Raw genomic sequence first — 25,246 nt, 5'->3', positions numbered from 1 at the left:
AAGAACATCCTACTAAAGAATGAATGGGTCAACTGGGAAATCGAAAAAAAATTTAAAAATATATGGAAGCAAATGAAAATGAAAACATGACAGTCCAAACCCTTTGGGATGCAGCAAAGGCAGTCCTAGGAGGAAAATACATTGCAAACCAGGCCTATCTCAAAAAGCAAGAAAGATCTCAAATGCAGAACCTAACCTCACACCAAAAGGAACTAGAAACAGAGCAGCAAAGAAAGCCCAAAGCCAGCAGAAGAAGAGAAATAATAAAGATTAGAACAGAAATAAACAAAATAGAATCCAAAAAAAATAGAACAGATCCATGAATCTAAGAGCTGGTTTTTTGAAAGAATAAACAAAATCGATAAACCCCTAGCCAGACTTCTAAGAAGAGAGAGAACCCAAATAGATAGAACCACGAATGAAAAGACGAGAGATCACAACGAACACCACAAGAATACAAACAATTATGAGAGAATACTATGAAAAATTGTATGCCCACAAACTGGACAATCTGGAAGACATGGACAAATTCCTTGATACCCACACACTACCAAAACTCAAATGGGAAGAAATAGGAAATTTGAACAGACCCCATAACCAGCGAAGAAATTGAAACAGTTATCAAAAATCTCCCAACGAATAAGAGCCCTGGCCCAAAAGGCTTCCAAGGGGAATTCTACCAGACATTTAAAGCAGAGTTCACACCTATTCTTCTCAAGGTGTTCCAGAAAAATAGACACGGAAGGAAAGCTCCCAGACTCATTCTATGAAGCCAACATTACCTTGATTCCCAAACCAGACAAAAATCCCAGTAAAAAGGAGAATTACAGGCCAATATCCCTGATGATCATGGATGCAAAAATTCTCAATAAGATACTAGTAAATCAAATTCAACAGTATATTAAAAGAATTATTCACCATGATCAAGTGGGGTTCATTCTTGATCTGCAGGGCTGACTTAATATTCACAAATCAATGTGATACATCCCATTAATAGAAGAAAGAATAAGAATCATATGATCCTGTCAATAGATGCAGAAAAAGCATTTGACAAAATACAGCATCCTGTCTTAATAAAAACCCTCAAGAAAGTTGAGACAGAAGGAACATGCCTTAACATCATAAAAGACATATATGAAAGGCCCACAGCTAATATCATCCTCAATGGGGAAAAACTGAGAGCTTTCCCCCTGAGATCAGGAACACGACACAGATTTCCACTCTCACCACAGTGTTGGAAGTCCCAGCCTCAACAATCAGATAACAAAATGAAATAAAGGCATCGAAATTGGCAAAGAAGAAGTCAAACTTTCACTTTTCACAGACAACATGATACTCTACATGGAAAACCCAAAAGACTCCACCAAAAATCTGCTAGAACTGATACATGAATTCAGCAAAGTTGCAGGATATTAAGTCAATGTAGAGAAATCAGCTGCATTTCTATACACAATAAAGCAACAGAAAGAGATATCAAGGAATCAATCCCACTTACAATTGTACCAAGAACCATAAAATACCTAAAAATAAACCTAACCAAAGAGGTAAAAGATCTGTATGCTGAAAACAATAGAAAGCTTATGAAAGAAACTGAAGAAGACAAAGAAATGGAAAAACATTCCGTGCTCAGGGACTGGAAGAATAAATATCGTAAAAATGTCAATACTACCCAAAACAATCTACACATTCAGTGCAATCCCTATCAAAATAACGCCAGAATTCTTCACAGAGCTAGAACAAACAGTCCTAAAATTTGTATGGAACCAGAAAAGATCCCGAATAGCCCAAGTAATATTGAAAAAGAAAACCAAAGCTGGAGGCATCACAATCCCGGACGTTAGCCTCTACTACAAGGCTGTAATCATCAAGACAGTATGGTATTGGCACAAATACCATACACCATAGACCCATGGTAGACCCATAAATCAGTGGAATAGAGAACCCAGAAATGGACCCACACATGTATGGCCAACTAACCTTCGACAAAGCAGGAAACAGTATCCAATGGAATAAAGACGGTCTCTTTGGCAAATGGTGCTGGGAGAACTGGACAGCAATATGCAGAAGAATGAATCTGGACCACTTTCTTACACCATACACAAAAATAAACTCAAAATGGATAAAAGACCTAAATGTAAGACAGGAAACCATCAAAACCCTAGAGGAGAAAACAAGCAACAACCTCTTTAACCTCAGCCACAGCAACTTCTTACTTGACACATCTCTGAAGGCAAGAGAAATAAAAGCAAAAATGAACTATTGGGACCTGATCAAGATAAAAATCTTCTGCACAGCAAAGGAAACAATCAACAAAGCTAAAAGGCAACTGACAGAATGGGAGAAGATATTCGCAAATGACATATCAAAAATCTATAAAGAACTTACCAAACTCAACACCCGAAAAACAATCCAGTGAAGAAATGGACAGAAGACATGAATAATCACTTTCCCAAGGAACACATCCACATGGCCAACAGACACATGAAAAGAGGCTCAACAGCACTCATCATCAGGAAAATACAAATCAAAACCACATTGAGATACTACCTCACGCCGGTCACAGTGGCTAAAATTAACAACTCAGGAAACAACAGATGCTGGCAAGGATGTGGAGAAAGGGGAATCCTCGTGCACTGTTACTGGAAAACAGTATGGAGGTTTCTCAAAAAATTAAACATAGAACTATCCTACAACCCAGCAATTGCACTAGTAGGTATTCATCCGAAAGATACAAAAATGCTGATTTGTAGGAGCACATGTACCCCAATGTTTATAGCAGCACTATCAACAACAGCCAAATTATGGGAAGAGCTCAAATGTCCATCAACTGATGAATGGATAAAGAAGATGTGATACACACACACACACACACACACACACACACACACACACACACACACAGGAATACTACTCAGCAATGAGAAAGAATGAAATCTTGCCATTTTCAACAATATGGATAGAAATGGAGGGTATTATGCTAAGTGAAATAAGTCAGAAAAAGACAGCATGTTTTCACTCCTATGTGAAAATTGAGAAACTTAACAGAAGACCATGGGGGAAGGGAAGGAAAAATAAGTTATAAACAGAGAGGGAGGCAAATGATAAGAGGCTCTTAAATGCAGAGAACAAACTGAGGGTTGATGGGGGGGGGGAGACTGTGGGGGGCAAGGAAAATAGGAGATGGGCACTGAGGAGGACACCTGTTGGGATGAGCACTGGATGTTGTATGTAAGTGATGATTCACAGGAATCTACTCCTGAAGCCAAAACTACACTGTATGTTAGCTAACTTGACAATAAATTATTTAAAAAAAAAAAACAAAAAACAAAAAACCTGAGACAAGGAAAAAAAAAAGAAATAATAAAATGAAATGAAATACTTCAGCAAAGGACAAAAATAGATGAATCTGTGGCAAGATACGATTATTGTTGAAGTTAAGTTATGAGTATATGGAGGTTCACTGCACTATTACGTGTGTGTGTACATTTTCATAATCATAAAAAAGTTAAATGCAGATTACCTAGTAACATTAAATGTAAGTAGCAATAAAAATAAATAAAAGAAAAAAGAAAAGGAGTCATGTGCTCTTATAACTGAGCCCGCCAGGTGCCCCTACAACTGGGCTTTTAAACAAAAGCTTTATTAGTTTAATAAGTTCATTCCTCCCTTGAGTTTTAGCATTTGCATGGCCTTTTTATAAAGAAATCCACATTCGGATTCATGACATACAACAGAAGCAAATCACATTCAAGGAACAATCACTGAGGACTTAGCCCCACACTAAGTACCAGGATGAAATGAGGCCCAAGCCCCCCCCTTAAAGGAACTCCTGTTTAGTATGAGGAGACAAACATGGGGAACAAAGTGCACTGAAGTGCACGCCGACACGAGGGTGCAGGCAGCCTGCCAAGAGGGTGTGATCAGCCCTGGCCAGGCAGGTATCGTGAAAAGGCATCTGCCAGAAAGACGGCTGAAGGCTGTTCTGGGTGTGGGCGTGGAAGGGCCGTACCTATGGAACAGCAGGCTTCATCCAGGGATTATGGTCTGGTAGAGCTGCGATGTTTGGGGAAAACCACTGGGGGAGGAAAGACTAGGCAACAAAACTGAACGGTCCCAGGGAAGGACTCAGAGTGCGTGCCGGAGAGCTCAGACTTCGTCCGCTGGGCCCCGGGAAGGCACGGTGGGATACGAAGCTCAAAGACAAGCTCATATTCATCTTTTACTAAGCTCACAGTGGCAAGAGTAAGAAGGATGAACTCAAAGAGTGCGAGACCAGAGCCGCAGGGAACTCAGAAGTATGACAATCATGCATGTGAACAGAACAGCCTGGGCTGGGAGTATGAAGAGACACAGGAACGCACTGAACCGTGTTAAGCAATTACAATGGCCAAGTGCCCTTGACGCACAAAGTTGAGGTGAAACCTGGACGGGGATAGAAGAAGGGGAAAGGACAAGTTTCTGGTCCAGGCAAGTTGAGTCGAAATGAAGAAAATCTTGTGAAGAACCAGGGAATCATCCTGTTTTTATATAAAATATTTTTTTTTAAAGAAGGACTCTAGCCAGGAATTAGGAAGAACTGAAAACAAGGACTTCGAGAACACCCTGTTGTTACTTGAGGAGGCTCAGGTTTGGGGGCTGTTTTAAGGGAAAATTGTCTGCGATGACTAAAACACCTTCGGTGCACAGCACAGGGATGGATTATATGACCTGTTCCCTCCAAAGTCAACCCTAAAGTAATTAAAAACTATACTATTAAACCTACTTCATCTTGACACCATTCCTGAAGGAGGACATGAGATATAGGGTTCGCCAAGCAACTGCACTTACTTTTGTGCATGTGGCGAGCACACAGAACAGTGGGGCAGGGACTATCACTTGTTGAAACACTGATGCAGTATTTACTTTCAACCATGTTTGTTTATTCCAGGACAACAGGCACAAGACAGCTATTCATCCAAAAAGTTATTCATCTTTCCTTTTTTTAAAGACGAAATGTATTCAAATATCTCTTCTGTCTTCCAAGCTGCTAATCTGAACCTTCCAGAGGCTGACGACTACTCTGGATTAGGATACATGCCGCCTGTGACCCCCAGCTCTCCTCACTTACTTCAGAATTCCAATCTTCAGCTGTAGCCCGTGCAGGACTTCCGTGACTCCATAGACATCAGCAAGCAGGTGGTGTGTGGAAACTATCTTTTTGGCATTGAGATGAGAATAATTTTCCTTCAAAAATGATAACCCGCACATTCTCCCGTTATCCAACCAATCCTTATCATAGCGGTATTTTGCACTCCACCTCTGACCTGCAGATGAAGGGGACATTCAAATGACAAAGGATCCCACTTACTCAGATTCCCCTTCCACTGTCACCCCACTGACATCATTCAGAAAGCAAGGGGAGCTCTAGTGCTAAGAGCAAATTCGAAAGAGCAAGACAGTGTTCTGAGGAGCTGGCGCTGTGATGCTCCCCGGCACTTTCAGATTTTCCGCCCGCTAAGAACACGGTCCGTTAGGGATGTGGTCAGGGGCTGAGGACACCTGCAAAGAACCCTGAGTGTACTGCTTCCCATTTTTTACATATCTGTTATCTGTCTTCTAGAAAGGTCGAGAGGGCTGGAGAGAAACTAGATGGGGTGCCTGTTTCTCACTCACATTTGTTTTGAACTGGATGAAATACAGAGACTTGCTTAAGTGGATGTTCGAACCCCTTTCCAAGATCTCACAGGGCCCTGTAGAATCTTGTATTTTCACCATCCATACTAACTGTATCCTATTAAGCTAGTTGCTTATGTGTCTGTGACCCCCACTGTACTATGAGACAGTGGAAGGCTTGCTTAGAATCAATCCTCTTACCTCTTACCAGCATTTGGCAAAGAGAAGGCATCCAATAAATGCTGCTGAATGAGTAAACTGATGTCTACATTCATATAGCTCTGAATCATTCTCCAGCTTCTTAATGTTACTTTTTTGTTTTTGTTTTTGTTTTTGTTTTTGTTTTAAAGATAGACAAGAGAACAATTCGGTAGGCTTTTATTTGAGAATACCTAGTTATTTTCTGCCTGGGCAGCTGAATGTGTACATAATATGCAAAACCTTGCTACTCAAAGAGCCTCTAGATGGAAGAAGGTGCTGGAGAGGGAGGCGAAGGGCACAGGTTTCCATCTCGGGTCTGTGCACACGGCACGCAGCCAACCCTCTGAGCCCCGGCTGCCTCCTCGGCAAGATAAAGGGACCCAACGGGAGAGCCTGAGATCCCATCTACCCAAAATTAGTTGGATACGCAGCATGTTCGGGAACTTTCTTCAAGCCACGTCATGAGGAGTGCACACTCGAATACAGTTCCACTCAAACAGTCACACAGGAACCTATCTAGAAATCAATACACAGGGACACACGAAGGGGTGAATTCTTCTCCCAGAGAAAGTCCTAACTCTGCCCCGGAAAGGCGGTGGGAAATGAGGCGAATGTTTTGGCCTAGGTCATTAACATGGAAAATAAAACTGTAACAGAGAGTGAAAAATATTTAAAGACGCTGACGCAGAAGCAGAATGCAACCGGCCCGGCCAAGTAGCGGTGTCTCCTGCGGCCGGCACACCACCGGCTGGGACCCAGATCTTCGGGCGTCCAGCCCCCGACACGGGGCTCGGGCTTACCGGGAGGGTCCCTGCAGATGTAGCAGACGTACTGCTCGGGGATGCTCTCCTCCAGGAGCCCCATGCACACGCTGTGCTGCCAGCACAGACACTCTTCGCACTGCGAGAAAACACAGGGGCGCCTGCGGTCACTGGGCTGCTCCCCAGCGAGGAAGCCACGCCCCCTCCCCGCCCGTGAGGCTCTTGCCGCCCCCCCCCCCCCACCCCCCGCGCGACGACGCGGACGCGGACTCAGGATGCATTTTATTTCTGAAACACTCAAATGCTTCACGAACTTCCCCCTGCCACAGCTATTAGAACGTACCTTGACATATTACTTAAACCACACACACACACAAATCATAAAACTAGTTCTCTCATTTATTTCCCACTAATTTTAAGGTAGTTACATCCTTAAAACTCTTAAAAACAGCCTATTAGAGTGCACTTTTTTTAAAAGGCAAGTTCGTAGGAGTGCCTGTAGCAGTGACTTCAAGTATTACCGGTATGGTGATGCTATAAATTTGCAGTTCCCTTATTTGAGAAAACCTTTGAAAAGGGGGAGAAAAAAGATTACTCTTTCTTCATTCCTCTGACCATCATTTCCAAATCTTCTAAATGTCATCACAGAACATGGGGTTATGCTTCTCCCTGTTCCTAGAAAGATACCCTTTCTACAGGGAGACACCAGTGGTTGGTAACGCTTCATCCTCGCAACAAACTTTGAGAAGAGCGGACACGTTTATTTCCAGATCTGCAGGTTGAAGGGCTGGGAAGGTGACGACACAATGTTATTAAACAGGGACCCAGGCCAGGAAGAGAAGGGCTGCTACGCTCTACCCTTCAACGCGGATGCTCGCCATCTTAATGGCTTCAAAGACTGGCTTCCAGAATTTCAGCCTGAAGACCTCAAACTCAACACTAGCTCTCTCAGGTGAGACAGCCGTCTACTCCTTTGATGAAGAGATTTCCCCACCAGTACTACTGGGACTTGAAACGCTGTGATAAGTTGAAAACCTCTGTCTTCAACAGGACAGTTAGTGGCAAACACGGGAGCCCTGGTTGTACTTGCTGAGCACCTGAAGTTAATGGCTCCGGAGGGCAGGGAAGACGGGTTACCTGGATCATGAAGCCGTTCTCCTCATCCATTTCACAGATACATCGCACGATCTCATTAAGAGCATCATCTTCATCCTGAGATTCCTCAAAATTGGTGGAATCGAAGTCCTGATTGTACTCATCCCCACTTAGAAGTAAACTCTCTGTTGAAGAATCGTCTAGGAAGTCCACATCCGATAAGTCTAGAACATACACAAAAGTAAACTCAGCAAGTATTTTTCCATATTTGTGTCACTTTTCCAGATAGAAAGGAGCTAAAGGAAGTGACTGTAAGCTATTAAATATTTAGAAGGGAAGGGCAGACAAACGAGAATAGAGCACTTGTCCCTAAACAAAGAAACAAAGGATTTTTGAGGCCAAGGTAATTATGACTGACTTTGCGTCTTCTCATATACACTATTACAAGTAACTTGCAGAGGATCCCCTAGCCTTGGTGCTTATAGAGTTTATGGCCAAGGTTGATATTGATAACTTAAATATGCATAGTTCTCAAACGCTCTCACAAACGTTAGTCCTTTTGATCCTCCCAAGAACCACGGGTTATAAAGAGAACGGGTTTCGTTATCTGTACCACAGACGTGGGCATTTCAGTGAAGGGAAGGAGGCTGCCTGGAGTCCGATATCAATGCTACTATTCTTAACAGGATCAGGATCATCAACCACCACTGCACTTAATATGCACCAGATACTCTACCAAACACTCCAAACACAAGATCTATTACTTGCTCGAGGAGTGTAGCCAGCTAATGGTGAAGCCGACTGCATACCAGGACTACCTGACTCCAAAGCCTGCGTTCTTAACGACTTCACCAGTATTTCTTAAGCTGGGATCTTGAGTTCCCTAAGGAATTTGCAAAGTTTTAAAATTTCACTTTGATAAAAATCTTTTAAAGTAAGTATATTCTAGAAACTAGATTATATAGAGGACCACTACATAGAATTTGACTCAAACGCCCGGTTTTAGGTTTGTATTTGTGCCAGCATTGATGTCAAAGACCACAATTTTGCTCAGGCTATTGAGAAAAAACAAAAACAATTGAGGCACACACAAGGAAATATTTATAACCAAGGGGAAAAAATGAGGACGGACACTAGAGATCTTGCAGGAGTGTGGATGGAGATATGAGGGAGCTGAGTCATCGCGAGTTGTGCAGTGGAACACCTGACCGCTGCTGTGGGGCACCTGGGGGCTAATCAGCTGAGCACCGCAGCGACAGGTGGTTCCTTGTGCCCCAGTGTCCCAGCCTCTGGTCTCGGTCTGCCCGCTGCTTCCCCTGCCCACTGCTCACCTCCTTCTGGGCGGCATCAACAGGCTGGGAGAGCAAGGGCTGTGCACTACTGAGTGCTCCACATCTAGTTCTTACAGTGGAGCCTGGTCTATACTGGTAAAGCCACTCCAGCTTCTGGAGGAGCAAAGGGGGGGGTCTACATAAAGAGAAAATTCTCTTTAATCAGACCAGAAAGAAGAAGTTGGCCAAATTTGAACTAAAAAAAAAAAAAAAAAAATCATGTTGTTTATAACTTAAATATTTCATGACTTAGTGTTTCTCTTATCAGCTTCTAATCTTATTTTTTCCCTGACTCTGTTTTTGAATGTTTTGTTTTTGATTTACAAAAAGTTAATGTTCTATAGAAAAATGTCTTTTTTAGGATCTTAGGACATCTCAGAGAAGTCAGTAGAAATAATGGTCGAGAAATATAGGAAAGTTTTCAAGAAGGAGTAAGTCAATCATGCATTATAAAATCCTAATAATAATGAGTAGTTTTAAGAACCTAAAGAGGAGATTTCATTCATTCATAATCTTGCTAGCATAAACCCAAAATCAGTATTTTCTTTCAGGCCTTCCTGAATGCAAGTTCATGTTTCAAAATGGCAGACTAGGACATGAATAAACAAATACTGTTGCAGCATGTAGGTGGCACGATATGGATGGCAATCGTAGCAGAATAAATAAATTTAAAACTATTATCACTGAAAGGAATTAGTGTGTATCTCACACATGCTTTCATGGCCAAAATCACAGGTTTTATGATGTTTGAATGTAAACTGAACATAATGGCCAGAAAACCTAGTTTGAATAATTCCCAAGCATCAAACATACGTTTGGCTGAATTCTAAGGGCAGAGTAAATGGGTCCAAGGGTTCAAAGTTACAAAAGCAAAGTTCCCTCTCGCACTAAAATAGCATCTGGACAACAGCTCCAACTGAGTGGCCACAGAACACATTCTCTTCCAACTGCTACCCCTTGATCTATCGCTATCTTCCCAGACATATTCTCCGAGTGTGGATTCCAGATCAGCATCACCCGGGAACTCACTTGACATCAGGAATTCTGAGGGTGAGGCCCAGAAAAGTGTTTTTCACAAGCTCTCCAGGTGGTTCTGATGCACGCTAACGTTTGAGAACCCCTGGCCGAAGACCCACACCCCGCCACGTCCGTTCTTTCTCACAGGTCAGTGCTCAGTCAACACAGGGGGCAGAAGACACAGCAGAACCGACAGCACGCGCCCACGACACCCTTTCCCTCCCCTCTCGAGCATCTAGTTCAGGCAACACAGCCCGCCCGGACATAATCTCCATTCTCCAGCCAGCGCTCTGTGTATAAGGAGGACACTCAGGCCCTCACGGCTCAAACTGGGGTGCTCTTAGGTGATTTTCAACCCCTGCCACCCTGCCCCAAAGAATCACTCAGAAACCGTATCTTGCCAAAAACCGCATCTGCCCTTCCAGAAATCTCCCTCATGCTCCTCAACAGGTCTCTGTATCGGGGTTCGGAAGGCATCACAGCAGCAATGATCACGTACACCTGGGTTTAAGAGCCACTGGCCCAAAAAGGGACAGGGCACTTGTGTTTGTTAGAAACAGAGGGAGGTCTTTTTCCTAATCCTCTGTCCCCCCAGCCCCCGCCCATATTTTAAGACTATACATCTCTCAAGTGCTGGGCGCTTATTTTAGGAGAAAAGGGAGAAGATGCTACTCTCCGTAGTGGGCTCGACAGCAGTCAGGCCTGGGGGTCAAGCAGGAGGCAGCGTGCCAAAGGAAGCACGGCACCAACCACGCTGGGCCCTCAGCAGAAAGGAAAAGACAGGAAGTGAGCTCAGCCATAACCACCCCAAGACGAAGACCCTCTCCCTTATCCTTCGTTCCCTGACTGTCCTCCTCAAGCCACTGCCGTCAGGGTCTCCGGCGGGAGAGGCTCCCCTTGGACTGCTGAGAGCACTGGAAGGTAAGATAACAACCCCACGGTCAGGACCGGGCTTTCGGGGAAACCCGGCAGATTCCCAGTATGTATGTGCAAATACCTATGACCAGTACATGGTGGACACTAAGAGTTTCTTTACCATCTGTCCTTCAATTAATTACAGAAGCCAATTTTACTTTACAGGATTTTAAAAAGTAGTTCAAATTTCTAATGCTGAGATTTTCTTATTAGTTTATGGAAGAACTTTTGAAACGGCGTGCCCTGTTCACGTAAGCCCTTAATAAAGTATGTTGTTATCTCAGTTCCACATTTAAGGATCTTAAGACTTGTTTTAAGCATTACATAGTTACACATACTTTCACCACTAAGATCAACTGACAAAATTGCCCTTGGGTACTGATATGTTGTATTTTTCTCCGTAAACATGCTTCGCAGAGCCAGAGAACTCCCAGAAGATCGAGTTAGTGGAGAAGAGCACCTTTCCAGAAATTCTAGAGAACTGTCTTCATAGTCTGAATAGTCTGCAACATAAGATACATAAAGAAATATTAATAAAGTGTCAGGTAATCAAGAAGAATCACTATAAAAATAACGAGAGAGCCATGTTTTACAAGACACAAGATAACCATGTCACCTCTTTCTCTCCTTACCCAGGAACGGCTAGATCACTGTGTATCTGATAAACCGGGTTTGGCGAGAACACCTGGGAAATACACCCGGGGCAGTATTTGCATACCAGGGAGCACCGTGTTCTAGCTGGTACCAATAAAGTCTTGTTAACCGGTCCAGAAGTGAAAAAGGATTATTTCTACAGTTTCTCTCCATTATAATCAAGGCTATGGTCTGTAGTAAGAGGTGCAAGATGGAAAATCGACTTTTTTTTTTTTTTTTTTTTTGCAATTTGTAAAGAGGTGCTCCTAGTAGGTAGCATGTCAATTATTACACTGACAATTCAATCCATTGATAAATTTTTCAGCAGAAAACCTCTGAATGAAATTAATGCCAGTCCTGTCTTCCTCAACTTAGCGTGAGTCCTGCAGACAAGGAGGTTCTGAGGCAGACGACCACCTGGCACGTCTGACAAGTGACAACCTGTGAGACTGTGGCTGCCTCGCAGTGAAGGGGGGAGGGAGAAACGAGGCTAGAGTGGCGGGAGCAGGTCAGGTTAAACATGTTTTTCGTTTTGCGTTCTGCCCGAAATGCAGCAAAAAGGGCGTGACACAAGTCCGGTTCTGGCTCTGAAATCCCACTGGAGCTGTGCAGTGAGAGACGGCGCAGGGAGGCACGGGCGGAGGCACCAGGGCCCGGCAGGGGAGGAAGGAGGAGGGCGTGGAGTCGGACAGGCAGATGCTGGGATCCGGGGACTGCAGGGGAGGGGCTGACACAGGGTCAGAGGGTGATCTCCAGGCTTCTGCTTCGACTGCCAAGTGTGAAAGCAGGGTTCGGAGATGGGGCTGACGAGTAAGAGAGAGGTGGAGGAACCAGAGAAGGAATGTGGGTTCCGAGGAGGGCTTTTTAAAGATGGGAGACCCTATACATTGTCTCAAAAATCTAAAAATGAGGAGAGGCAGGGTGACAAGTGCCAGGATTTTAAGAACTGAAGACAGACACTGCCTCCCTTTTAGTAGAGGCAAAGGAGGAGAAAATGGATACAAGCAGCTAAGTGCACAGCTGTGGGTCAGATGAGCAAGTTCTCATCTGGTGGCTGCTATTTCCTCAACTGAGTATGAGTGAGCAAAGGTCACCGGAGGCAGGTTAGGGACTAAAAAGAGGGAGAACAGAGCGGAAGAGGTGGAGGAAAGGTCGAGGGTAGGAAAGCAAGCTCCAGGAGAAGGGCAGCAGCAATGCTGGTGTGCACTGTGTGCATCCAAGTGACGTTGGTGGTTGTGGTCAGCAAAATAATTGTCCCCCAAGACGTCCACGTCCTAATCCCCACAACCTGTGAGTGTGTGGGGCTCTGGAGCAAAGGGGAATTGAGGCTGCTTATCAGACCTCAAAATAGGGAGATTACCCCGGATCATCGGAGTGGGCCCGATGCAGTCAGAAGAGTCCCTAAGGTGCAAGAGAAAGGCAGAAGAGTCAGTGTCGCAGCGACGTGAAGTGAGAAAGACTTGAGTGGCCCGTTGCTGGCTTTGAAGATGGTAGGGGGGCATGAGCCAACACATGCAGCAGCCCCTGGGAATCTGGGAAGGGCAAGTAAATGGCTTCTCCCCGAGAGCCTCCCGAAAGGAATGTAGTTCCCCCCAGGCCCATTATGGACTTCTGACCTTCAGAGAACTTTAATAAATTCGTGTTGTTTTATGTCACCGATACATAGACTTCCGTGACAGCAGCAGTCGGACAGTAATACAGTGATCACCATAAATACTACAGCACAGCCGCATTCTTTGGGCACCCTGGTGTGCCAAACATGATTCCAAGTGCTTCGGGTATATTAAATGTCTCAGTCCTCACAGCCATCCGACAAGGGAGCTAAGCAGGCTTGGTGCCATTTTACAAGCGGAAGAGCAGAGGCAGAAAAGGTTACGTAAATTAAACTGCCGAAGAGTACATCTCTCTCCGCGGCAAAGCCAGCCTTCGAACCTGACTCTGACTACCGAGCCTTACGCTCAACCAAAAAGTGTTACCAGGGGACTTCGACATTTACCGTATACACAAACTGGAAAGCTTGTTAAAGCTGACGTCTGGGCCTCACCCCCAGCAGGTCAGGAGTGGGGACACTCCCGGATACCGCTGTCAGACTGCAAAGCGGTCTCGGAGTGGCGCGGTGTTCCTGTACCTCTCTCACGGCCTCCCGGCGACTCTACACGGCTTACCCAATGCCATGACTCAGCCACAGGCGCGAAAAGGCCGTCTGCTGAATGCCAGCTGGCACTGTGTTAAGTACTTTACAACGATTACCTTACTGAATCCTAAAAATGAAACCACACGGTAGGCACTGTTATTACCATTTCCGAAGCGAGGAAACTGACGTTTATAGCATTAACATAACTCGCCAAAGGTCACGTGAGCTATCGATGTCACGGTGAGGAACTGAACCCAATGCTCACCTTTGAAAGCTGCCCTTTTACCGACCCTAGTGCCCTCTCAGCCGAGTAAAAGTAGAAGCAGAGTCTACTTTCTACACCGGAGTGTAAAAATAACGGGAGAAATCTCAATTTGGTGTTAAAAAGAAGGCACGCTGACATACCATCCCTCCGCGTGGGATTAGCAGCTAAACAAAACTCGGCAGTCTACACCACACCTGCACCTTGCATCTAGTCCCCACTGGCTACCGTGACTAAAGGCTACCTCTGGCTTCAAGGTCAGATCAGCTGTAGTCCTCCACATAAAGCCCCTTCCTCGACCACCGGGGCTTCTCTACACTATACACAGAACTTACTTTGTGTCACTGCTACCTTCCCAGTAGAGAGCCGCGCATGCTTCTTATCCCTCCTTGTCTCTACTGACAGGCTTGCTTATAAGCTCCTGGGAGGGAGTCTTGGCTTTCTCTACGTAGTGTTCTGGACTCTCCTGGCATTTCTCACTCTCGTTCTTTTCACTCTCTGTGTGCCTTCGGTTCTCTCATACTTACAGATATATGACAAAGAGATGAAGCGACTGTGGCTCAAAGTGCCAAAGGTAAAAACTGGCAAAGACGTCACTCTTAAATCCCAACACGGTGGCTGCTCATACGGACAACCGAGAGAACTTACTACGCCAGCGAAGACCAGCCAACGCTTGCTAGAGGGAAGGCCGCGCCACCTGCCTAACACCCTCGAAGGCACAGGAAGTAGCGTTAACAACAGAGCATGATGGTTAAAGTCCAACTTGAGAACGAAGCCACACGGCCTCGGTTTGAATCTGCCTTTCACCGCTTACTAGCCACGTGGGCTTGGGCGACGCTCTGTCTCGGCTCACGGTTTATAAGATGGGGAGAAGAGGCCCCACTAAATTTAGAGTTAGTCGATGTGAAGAGGAAACAAAGCACCGAATGTGAACTGCTTGTATCATCTACATAATAAGCACCGGCAGGATATGCAAAATAACACTCAGTGTTAAGGATGAATTTTCAAAACTCCCTGGTGGTAGTAACTGTAGATTAAAATACGTATCGTATTAGGAACCTCAAGTAGGAATAATGTTTCTGTTTTTGAAGCTGGCTCCATGCCCAAAGTGGGGCTTGAACTCCCCCCATGACCCTGAGATCAAGAGTCGCATGCTCTACTGACTGGGCCATCCAGGTGCCCCGGAAAAATAATGTGAATGTTTTAAAATTAAGATGTCTTTAAAATTATTTAAAACCCCCATTTCCAGCTTAAAGACTACCCTGCTAATTTGATGTGGAGGGGAGCGTCACATCCAAGATGAATATAAATAGCCCAGAATAAACTGTCAAAGTGATCATCAATTGCAAGGATGCCGGTGATTATCCAGCACTGCACCTGCTGAGTATAAAGTGCATAAAGAGCACAGCTTCTGTGCATCTTTAAGTATTTGCCAGGATTCCATCTACAAAGTTAAGATTTTCATTCATAGGTCTGATTTTACTTATTAAAAAATTTTTTTTATGCATTTATTTATTTTTGATAGAGACAGACATAGCACAAGTGGGGGAGGGGCAGAGAGAGAGGGAGACACAGAATCCGAAGCAGGCTCCGAGCTGTCAGCACAGAGCCCGACGCGGGGCTCGACGTGGGGCTCGAACTCACAGACCACGAGATCATGACCTGAGCCGAAGTCGGACGCTTAACCGACTGAGCCACCCAGGTGCCCCTATCAGTCCGATTTTAATATGAAAAAAAAATAAAGTTCTTTTCTTTTTAATTAAAAAATAAAAATATATTAACGTGTTTTCCAAGATTAATTTTTAATGGCTCTTTAAAACTAGGGTTAGTGGAACACGACTCAGTGGTGCAAATGTCCAATTTTTTCTCCAAGTCTTACTAATCCTGATCAGCCTCCTTTCCTCCAGACCACCACTCCCTGCATCCTCATAAATGCTCTCTCGCTGCGTAGCCAAGGGAGGCCCACTCCTCACTTGTTCCCTGCCAGCCCCTCCCTGTTATCTTTCCCCCACTTTCTCGGGAGGCTAGCATATTAGGATTGTGTGTCTGCCAGTGAGTCCTGGAACAGACCTGTTGCTGACATGGCACACAGGGACTTGAACAGCCGGCCCTTCTGGCCCTGGGCACTTCCTGTCCCCACAGCAGTGCCTAAGGCCACCAAATCCCCACAGCCTCTGGTCACTTGGGAGTTCCCCTGGCCATTTTACCCGCAGTCTGAAGCTTCTCTCACGCCTACATTAGGATTCATCCTCCCGGGAGGGTAATCCTGAATCAAACGGGTTTGTGCTTACTGGTTTTTGTTTCTGAAGTGCCAGCATTTCCTGACTTTAAGGTTCTCTGGAGTCTAGTCCCCACAGAGCTCTACGTGAAGCGGTGGGGTGAGGGGAGAAGGGACAAGGGGCAGTGTAGGCACAGGAAGGCCCGGACATGTTCGAGACACTCTCTGGAAAGTGGTTTCAAAAAGCTTTTCAATTCTGTTTGATCCTATGTCTTCATATTTACTCTGGCAGCTTTAGAGATAGAGAATGCAGAAACTTCACAGAGTTAAAAGTCTGAAGAATTTACCATCAATGAGTCTCTCTGAAATTTCCCAGTTGGCTTTACAGTTTTTAAAACTGGTTTTTAAAAGTGTTTCATAGGGGCGCCTGGGTGGCTCAGTCAGTTAAATGTCCGACTTCGGCTCAGGTCATGATCTCACGGTCTGTGAGTTCGAGCCCCGCGTCGGGCTCTGTGCTTACAGCTCGGAGCCTGGAGCCTGCTTTGGATTCTGTCTCCTTCTCTCTCTGACCCTCCCCACTTGTGCTCTGTGTCTCAAAAATAAATAAAAATGAAAAAAAAAAAGTGTTTCATAAATATGAAAAAAACCCAGGTAGGACATAAAGCATATCAATAACACAAAATTCTTGGGTGCCCATCATGCAGTTTAAGAGAATATTATCATCACTTCTCAAGTTCCCGTTGGTACCATTTTCCGATTTGAACTGATGAATTCCCTTCCCCACCCCAGAGGTTACCAAGGTCCTGAATTTCTGCTCACCATTCTCTTGTTTTCTTTTTTTTTTAAATATGAAATTTATTGTCAAATTGGTTTCCATACAACACCATTGGAAAGTTTCCCATGCTCTTGCTTATCTTTATGCTTCTGCTACTCTTGCTACCATATGCTCTTACTATTTTGCATCTCTATCACAGTTTCATGTTACAACTTTTTGATCTTTCCGTAAATAAAATATCACACGTCTTCTTCTTCAATGACTTGATTTTTAGCTCATCATTTTGTTCCTGGGATTCCTGTGGATATAATTCATTTACTTACAAAGTGATATGGATTCCAAGGAATGGATGTGTGACTTCTGATGGACACCTGGGCCGATGCCAGTGCAGATATGGACATTATTGTAAATGCCTCCTGATGGGTCCCGTGAGCTTAGTGAGGCACTGTAGGTACGTGGCAGGCACAACCTGCCGATGGCCGACCGTTTTCCACAGGGGTTGGACGGTGGTCTCCACTGCTTCAGCGACATCTGACACGCCCACCTTGTAATTTTCGCCTGTCTAGCAGCTGGGAAAGAGAGTCCACTGGGTTCTCAAAATTACACGAACCCAGCTTCTCATAAGATTGGGCGTCATGTTACATATTCATGTTATCATTTTAAGATTTTCAATTCTGTGAAGTACCTACTAACATCTTTGCCCATATTCACACTGGATATTTTTCTATTTTTCACTTGTAACTTTGAAATAGATTCGAATCCTGTGTCAGGTATATAGGTGGTGCAGTATTTTCTCATGGCTTGTGTTGTCTTTTCACTCTATTTAAGGTTTTCCTTTTGTTCTCTGCAAGGGAATTTCTTTTAATTTTTTTCCCTTTATCTTTTGATATCCCCACCCATTTCCCCATCCCCGTCCCCTGCTTTTGACAACCAATAATCTGTTCTCCATATCTATATGCTGTTCCTTTTTGGTTTTTTGTTTTTTAAGATTCCACATACAAATGAGAGGATGTGGTATTTGTCCTTCTCTGACTTACTTCATGTAGCATGAGCCCTCAACGTCCATCACGTTCTTACAAAAGGCAAGATTTCCTTCTTTTCCTAAGGACTGACTTGTGTGTGTGTGTATACGCCACAATTTCTTTAACCATTCATCCATCAATGGACACTTAGGTTGTTTCCATATCTTCGCTATTGTGAATAATGCTACAATGAATACGGGGGTGCAAATATCTCTCCAAGTTAGTGTTTTTGTTTCCTTTGGACAAAGAGCCCATGGTAGAATTGCTAGACACGGTAATTCTATTTTTAATGTTTTGATGAACCTCCATACTGTTTTCCACAGTGGCTGCACCAATTCACATTCCCACCAATAGTACACAAGAGTTCCCTTCTCTCCACATTCAAACTAACACTTGGTTTTTTTTTGTTTGCTTGTTTTTTTGTCTTTTGACAACAGCCATTCTAACAGGTGTGAGGTGATATCTCATTGTGGTTTTGATTTGCATCTTTGTTATGATTAACGATGTTGAGCATCTTTTCATGCACCTTTTTTGGCCATCTATCTATCTGTATGTCTTTGGAAAAATGTCTGTTTAGATCTACTGCCCATTTTTTTTAATTGAATTGTATTTCTGCTATTGAGTTGTACGAGTTTTCTATACATTGTGGATATGAGCCCCTTAATAGATGTATGATTTACAAATATTTTCTCCTATTCAGTAGGCTGCCTTTTCATTTTGTTGACGGTTTTTCCTTTGTAGTGAAGAAGCTTTTTAGCAGGATGTTATTTTTGCTCAGTTATGTTTGCTTTTGTTGCTTTTGCTTTTGGTAGCAGATTTAAGAACTCATCACCAAGACCTATGGCAAGGAGATTACCACCTATGTTTTCTTCTAGGAGTTTTATGGTCTCAAGGCTTATGTTCACGTCTTTAATCCACCTTCAGTTAATTTTTGTGTTTGGTATAAGATAGTGGTCAGGTTTCATTTTCATGCATGTAGCTGTCCGGTATTCCCAGTGCTACTTATTGAAGAAACTGCCCTTTCCCTATTGTATATTCTTTTTTTTTTATTTTTTTTTATTTAAAAAAAAATTTTTTTTTCAACGTTTATTTATTTTTGGGACAGAGAGAGACAGAGCATGAACGGGGGAGGGGCAGAGAGAGAGGGAGACACAGAATCGGAAACAGGCTCCAGGCTCTGAGCCATCAGCCCAGAGCCTGACGCGGGGCTCGAACTCACGGACCGCGAGATCGTGACCTGGCTGAAGTCGGACGCTTAACCGACTGCGCCACCCAGGCGCCCCTCCCTATTGTATATTCTTGACTCCACGGTCATAAGTTGACCATATATGTGAGATTTTACCTCTGGGCTATATATCTTCCATTAATTTAGGTGTATGTTTTTATGCTACATGCTGTTTTATTTACCGTAGGCTTTGTAGTACAGTTTGAAGTCGGAGTGCAATGCCCCCAGCTTTGTTCTTTCTCAAGGTTGCTTTGGCTATTTGGCTTTTTTTGTGGTTCCACACAAACATTAGGATTATTTATTCCACTTCTCTGAAAAATGCCCTTGGAATGTTGATGGGGATTGCAATGAATCTGTAGATTGTTTGGGGTAGTATGGGTATTTTAACAATACTGATTCTTCTAGGTCACAAGCACAGAATATCTTTCCATTTACTTGCATCTTCTTCAATTTCTTTCATTAACATCTCATAGTTTTGTTGTTGTTGTTTTTTAAATACACAGGTCTTTCACTTCCTTGGATAAGTTTATTTCTAAGTATTTTATTCTTTTTGATACGGTTGTAAATAGGATTGTTTTCTTCATTTCTCTTTCAGGTGGTTTGTTGTTATCATAGAGAAATGCAAATTTTTGTATATTGATTTGTATCCTGCAAATCTGCTAAATTTGCTTATTAGTTCTAATAGTTTTTTGATGGAGTCTTTAGAGTTTTCTATATATAGTACTGCTTTGTTGGGCATTTTTATCATAAATAAATACTGAATATTGTCAAATGCTTTTTCCTCATCTATTGAGATGATATGATTTTTATCCTTTATTTGGTAAATGTAGCATATCACACCGACTTATTTGCAGATGTTGAACCATTTTTGTATCCTTAGAATAAATCCCACTTGATCATGGTGTCTGATCCACTTAGTAGATTACTGAGTTTGGTTTGGTAACATTTTGTTGATGATTTCTGCATTAGTGTTCCTCAGGGATACTGGCCTGTAATTTTCTTAAAGTGTCCTTATCTGCTTTTGGTACCACCAGGGTAATGCTGGCCTCACAAAACAAGTCTGAAAGAGTTTCCTCCTCTTCTGTGTTTTGGAAGAGTTTGCAAGACTTTGAGAGAAGAGTCTCATGTTAATTCTTCTTTTAATACCTGATAGAATTCACCAGTGAGGCCTGGACTTCTCTCTGTTGGGAGGTTTTTGATTACGATTCAATCTCCTTACTAGTAATCAGTCGATTGAGATTTTCTATTTCATTTTATTTAGTGCTGGTAGTTAGTATGATTCTAGGAATTTATCCATTTCTTCTAGGTGGTCCAATGTGTTGGCATATAATTGCTCACAATAGTGCGTGACAAATCTTTAAATACATGACATCAGTTGTAACATCTCCTGTTCCATTCTATTTATTTGATTCTGCTCTTTTCCTGGTAAATCTAGTTAAAGGCTTATCAATTTTGTTCGCTTTTTCAAAGTACCAGTATCTTAGTTTTGCTGATTTTGTCTACTGTCTTTTTAGTCTCTATTTCATTGATTTCTGCTCTAATCTTTATTATTTCCTTCCTTCTACTACATTTGGGCTTTGTTTCTTCTGCTATTTCTATTTCCTTGAGATGAATAGTTAGGTTGAGACTTTTCTTGTTTCCTGAAGTAAGCATTTATCCCTAGGAACTCCTGTCTTACAACTGTTTTTGTGGGGTGCCTGGGTGGCTCAGTCGGCTAAGCATCAGACTTCAGCTCAGGTCATGATCTCACGGTTCATGAGTTCAAGCCCCGCATCGGGCTCCATGCTGACAGCTTGGAGCCTGCCTCAGATTCTCTGTCTCCCTCTCTCTCTGCCCCTCCCCTGCTCATGCTCTCTCTCTCAAAAATAAATAAACATTAAAAAAATTTTTTTTTAATTGTTTTTGCTATAGCTCACAAATTTTGGCGTATTTTCGTTTTCGTTTGTCTTGAGGCATTTTATTTCTCCTTTGATTTCTTCTTTGACTCCCTGATTGTTCAGGAGTATATAGTCTAATCTCCACATATTTGTGAAGTTCCCAGTTTTCTCCATTTAATTAATTTCTAGTTTCATACTATTTATTGTGATCAGAAAAGATACTTGATAGGATTTAAATCCCCTTAAATTTATTAAGATTTCTTTTGTGGCCTAACATATGATCTAACCTAGAAAATGTTCCACGTTCACTTGAGAAGAATTTGTTATCTGCTCCTTTGGGACAGAATGTTCTAATATATCTGTTAAGTCCATCTGATCTAACATGTCATTTAAGGTGGTTTCCTTGTTGATTTTCAGTCTGGATGGTCTATCCATTGATAGAAGTGGAATGTTAAAAATACCCTACTATTATTGTACTGCTGTGTACTTCTCCCTTTAGAGCTGGCAATAGTTGCCTTCTGTATTTAGGTGCTCCTATGTAGGGTGCATAAGTATGTATGAATTTCGTATCCTTCTGTTGGACTGACCCCTTTATCACTATGTGGCACCTATCTTTGCCTCTTATTACTGCCTGTTTTCAAGTCCATTTTGTCTGACAGGAATATAAGTACTCCAGCTTTCTTCTGATTTCCATTTGCATGAATTATCTTTTCACCTTCTGGGACCCCCATAAGGTAAAGGTTAGTCCATTTGATGTTGTCCCATAGCCCCTTAATCTATTGTAACTTGTTTTCATTTTTTCTTTTTGCTGCTCTGACTGGATGAGTTCTGCTGCTCTGTCTTTGAGTTCATGGATCCTTTCTTCTGCTTTATCTAGTTGTCGCTGGACCCCTCTCAAGTGTAACCCGCCAATCTCAGTCTAGTCAAATTTTCAACCCCTTTCTTTAAGATTAGCACTTTTTGTTTAGAAATCCTTCCCTACTCAAAGATCATAAAGATGCTTTCCTATACTGCCTTTCAAAGTTTTACAGTTTTGTCTTCCACACATTTCATCACTAATCATCCTGGAACTGATTTCTGGGTACGGTGTTAAGTAGTAGTCCAATTTCATTTTTAGGGAAGAAAAATGTTCTCATACCAATTACTGAAAAGCTCACCCTTTATCTAATCTAAGAATGCCAGCTCTGTACAAACCAAGGTTTTATATTTGTATATGTTTTGGATTAGCCTGTCCTTAATCAATACGTCTATTCTTTCCCAATGCCTCACTGCCTTCAACTATTGTGAAATGGTAATTCTTCTCTTCATTCTTCTTCAAGATTGGCTATTTTATTTTAGGCTCTTTACCACTGTTAAGTTTTAAAATCAGCACTGAACCTGTAAATTTATTTAGCATGAAGTGACATCCTCTCAATATTGAATCTACTAACCAATGAACGTGAATTATCTCCCATGTATTTAGTCCCTCTTTAATGTTTCTAAATAAAGTTTTATAATCAGCTAGTCGTAACTTTTTTTGCTAAGTGTAAGGACACATGGATGTATCAAATGGTTTTTCTACATATAGAAAGACAGTAATGTTTGTTGTCCTTCAACTGTTACTGTGGTGAATTTCACCAATGGATTTTCTAATGTCAAACCAACTGTGCATTCCAACCCTATGTGGTCATAGGTTTTAATACATTGCTGGACTTAATTCCATAACATTTGCTTGTGAGTTCTGTATCTATGTCCACAAAGGAGAAATGCCTAGAACTGAGCTTTCCCATACTGTTCTCTTCTGATTTTGAGCCAAGTTATTTAAATAATCTAAAATGAATTCGGAGTTGTATTAGTTTCCTAGGGCTGCTCCAACAAATTATCACAAACTTGGTGGATCAGAACAACAGAAGTTTATTCTGTCATAGTTCTGAAGTCCAGAAGTCAAAAATTCGGTGTCAACAGGGCCCTCTCCCTCACAAGTATCTAGGGGCAAATCCTTCCTTGCCTCTTGCAGTGTCTGGTGGCTCGAGTGCCCTGGCTTGGGACAGCATCACTCCGATCGCTGCCTGTGTCCTCACACAGCCTTCTCCCCTGTGGGTTCCAAATCTCCCCCTCCTTTTCATTGGCTCTAGTATCCACTCAAATCCCAGATGATCTCATTCTTTTATTTTTTTTTAATTTTTTTTAACATTTATTTATTTTCAAGAGACAGAGTGTGAATGGGGGAGGGGCAGAGAGAGAGGGAGACACCAAATCCAAAGCAGGTTTCAGGCTCTGAGCTGTCAGCGCAGAGCCCAACGGGGGGCTCGAACCCACCGACCGTGATATCATGACCTGAGCTCAAGTCGGACGCCTAAATGACTGAGCCACCCAGGAGCCCCCCAGACTATCTCATTCTTTTTTTTTTTTTTTTTAATGTTTATTTATTTTTGAGACAGAGAGAGACACAGCATGAACGGGGGAGGGCCAGAGAGAGAGGGAGACACAGAATCTGAAGCAGGCTCCAGGCTCTGAGCTGCCAGCACAGAGCCTGACGCGGGGCTCGAACTCATGGACCGTGAGATCATGACCTGAGCCGAAGTTGGACGCTCAACCGACTGAGCCACCGAGGCGCCCCCAGACTATCTCATTCTTAATCACATCAGCAGAGATCTTACTTCTAAATACAGTCACATTCACAGGTACAAGGACCGAGAGTTAGACGTAGATTTTCGAGGGACACTATTCTCCCTACTAAAGGAATGTTCTTTTTTTAAATTCTGAAATAATTTATGTAAGTTTGGAATAATCTATTCCTTTAACAGTTGGTAAAAATTGGCAACAAAACTTTTTGGGTCAGGCAAAACTTTGTTGGCAACAAAACTTTTCTTTGTGGCAAGATTTTAAAATACTAATTAAATTTCTTTTCAGGTTTGAGGACTATTCAGGTTGACACCTCTCAAGTTCACTGCATAAAGTTGTTTATATTTTCTTCGTTTTAGGTCTGGAACATCTGTAGTTATATTCCCTTTGGTTTCTAATCTCACTTATTTGTGCATTTTGTCTTTCTTCCTTAACCAGTGTTCCCAGTGGTTTGCTCATTCTATTAGTTTTTAATCAATTAATTTTGGCATTTTTTATTTCTTTCTAGAATTTTATTTGTAGTTCACTAATTTCTACTCGAATGTTTAGTTACTAGCACTTTTTTTGAACCTGCTCATGTCTAACTTCTTAAGCTAAAGGCTTAGTTGACTTTCAGCCTTCTTTTCTAATAAAACTATCTATGACAATACATATTCTTCTAAAAGTGCCATCTTAACCACATTCTCAAGTTTCGATATGTAATTTCATCATCTCATAAGTTCTTAACATCTCGCCTTCCTTCTGATACCATTCTCTGATCCATGAATTATTTAAAAATGTGTGGCATGATTTCTAAGCATACGAGGTTTTTCTAGTTATCTTTTTAACACTGACTTAACTCTACCGCAGTCAGAAACCGTAGTCTGCGTCACCCCATCTCTAGAGAGCGCTGACATCTGCTCAGGGCTGTCGGCAGTCATCTTTAATACATGCTGGCGACTGAGAAAACCCTTCTGTTCTGCAGCTGCTGAGTTCAGCGTCCCTGACAGGGACTGTGAGGTCACCTGTGCTGCCACCACCTTTCTTTTCCTTACAGAATACTTTTGAGTTTTGTTCCTTAATTACTACGAGAGATATGATGAATTTATTCAGTAATAAAATGTGGAAATTTTACATCTAGAAAGATATAAAGTGAATTGAACATTTCCCATTACATAGTCGCCTATCTCTAGAAATGATTTTTCCTTTAATGACTATTTTCTTTGACATGAATGTATCTACTCCAACTTTCCTCTGGGTTTGTATTTGCTCACATTTTTTCCCATGCTTTCCCCCCACCCCCAACATTGCTGTCCTCTCTATTCCTATATTTAGATTGGTCTGTTAAGAATAACCTTTAACTGGATTTTTTAAATCAATTATGATCATCTCTCTCACTATAATTATGGATATATTTGGATTTATGTCTACTATTCTATTTTGTAATTTGTATTTTTCTTCTTTGATGTTTTTCTTTCTGTATCACCTTCCTTTGGATGGGTTTTTCATTACATTTTCTTACTGTTACTCTGGAAGTTATACCCC

The 25,246-nt window shown here is 42.5% G+C and overlaps 1 protein-coding gene across 3 annotated transcripts in view; it reads right to left on the bottom strand.

Moving 5' to 3' along the window:
• The window catches only part of PHF20L1 (PHD finger protein 20 like 1), an 86,457-nt gene that overhangs the window by 10,429 nt on the left and 50,782 nt on the right, over positions 1–25,246 (bottom strand). For all 3 annotated transcript variants that reach the window (XM_047074203.1, XM_047074202.1, XM_047074204.1), the window contains 4 exons: positions 11,311–11,475; positions 7,752–7,933; positions 6,654–6,753; positions 5,108–5,303 (listed from right to left, as the gene is read on the bottom strand). In XM_047074203.1, coding sequence (XP_046930159.1) covers positions 5,108–5,303; positions 6,654–6,753; positions 7,752–7,933; positions 11,311–11,475 — 643 coding nt within the window. The remainder of the gene's footprint in view (positions 1–5,107; positions 5,304–6,653; positions 6,754–7,751; positions 7,934–11,310; positions 11,476–25,246) is intronic.

The sequence above is a fragment of the Lynx rufus genome, unplaced genomic scaffold, assembly GCF_022079265.1.
Source record: "Lynx rufus isolate CCGP_SWC_20201006 ecotype Redwood Valley unplaced genomic scaffold, mLynRuf1.p SCAF_12, whole genome shotgun sequence".
In the NCBI taxonomy this organism is placed as follows: domain Eukaryota; kingdom Metazoa; phylum Chordata; class Mammalia; order Carnivora; family Felidae; genus Lynx; species Lynx rufus.
The sequence above is the reverse complement of the archived record's forward strand: the minus strand, read 5'-3'. Positions and strand labels throughout refer to the sequence as shown.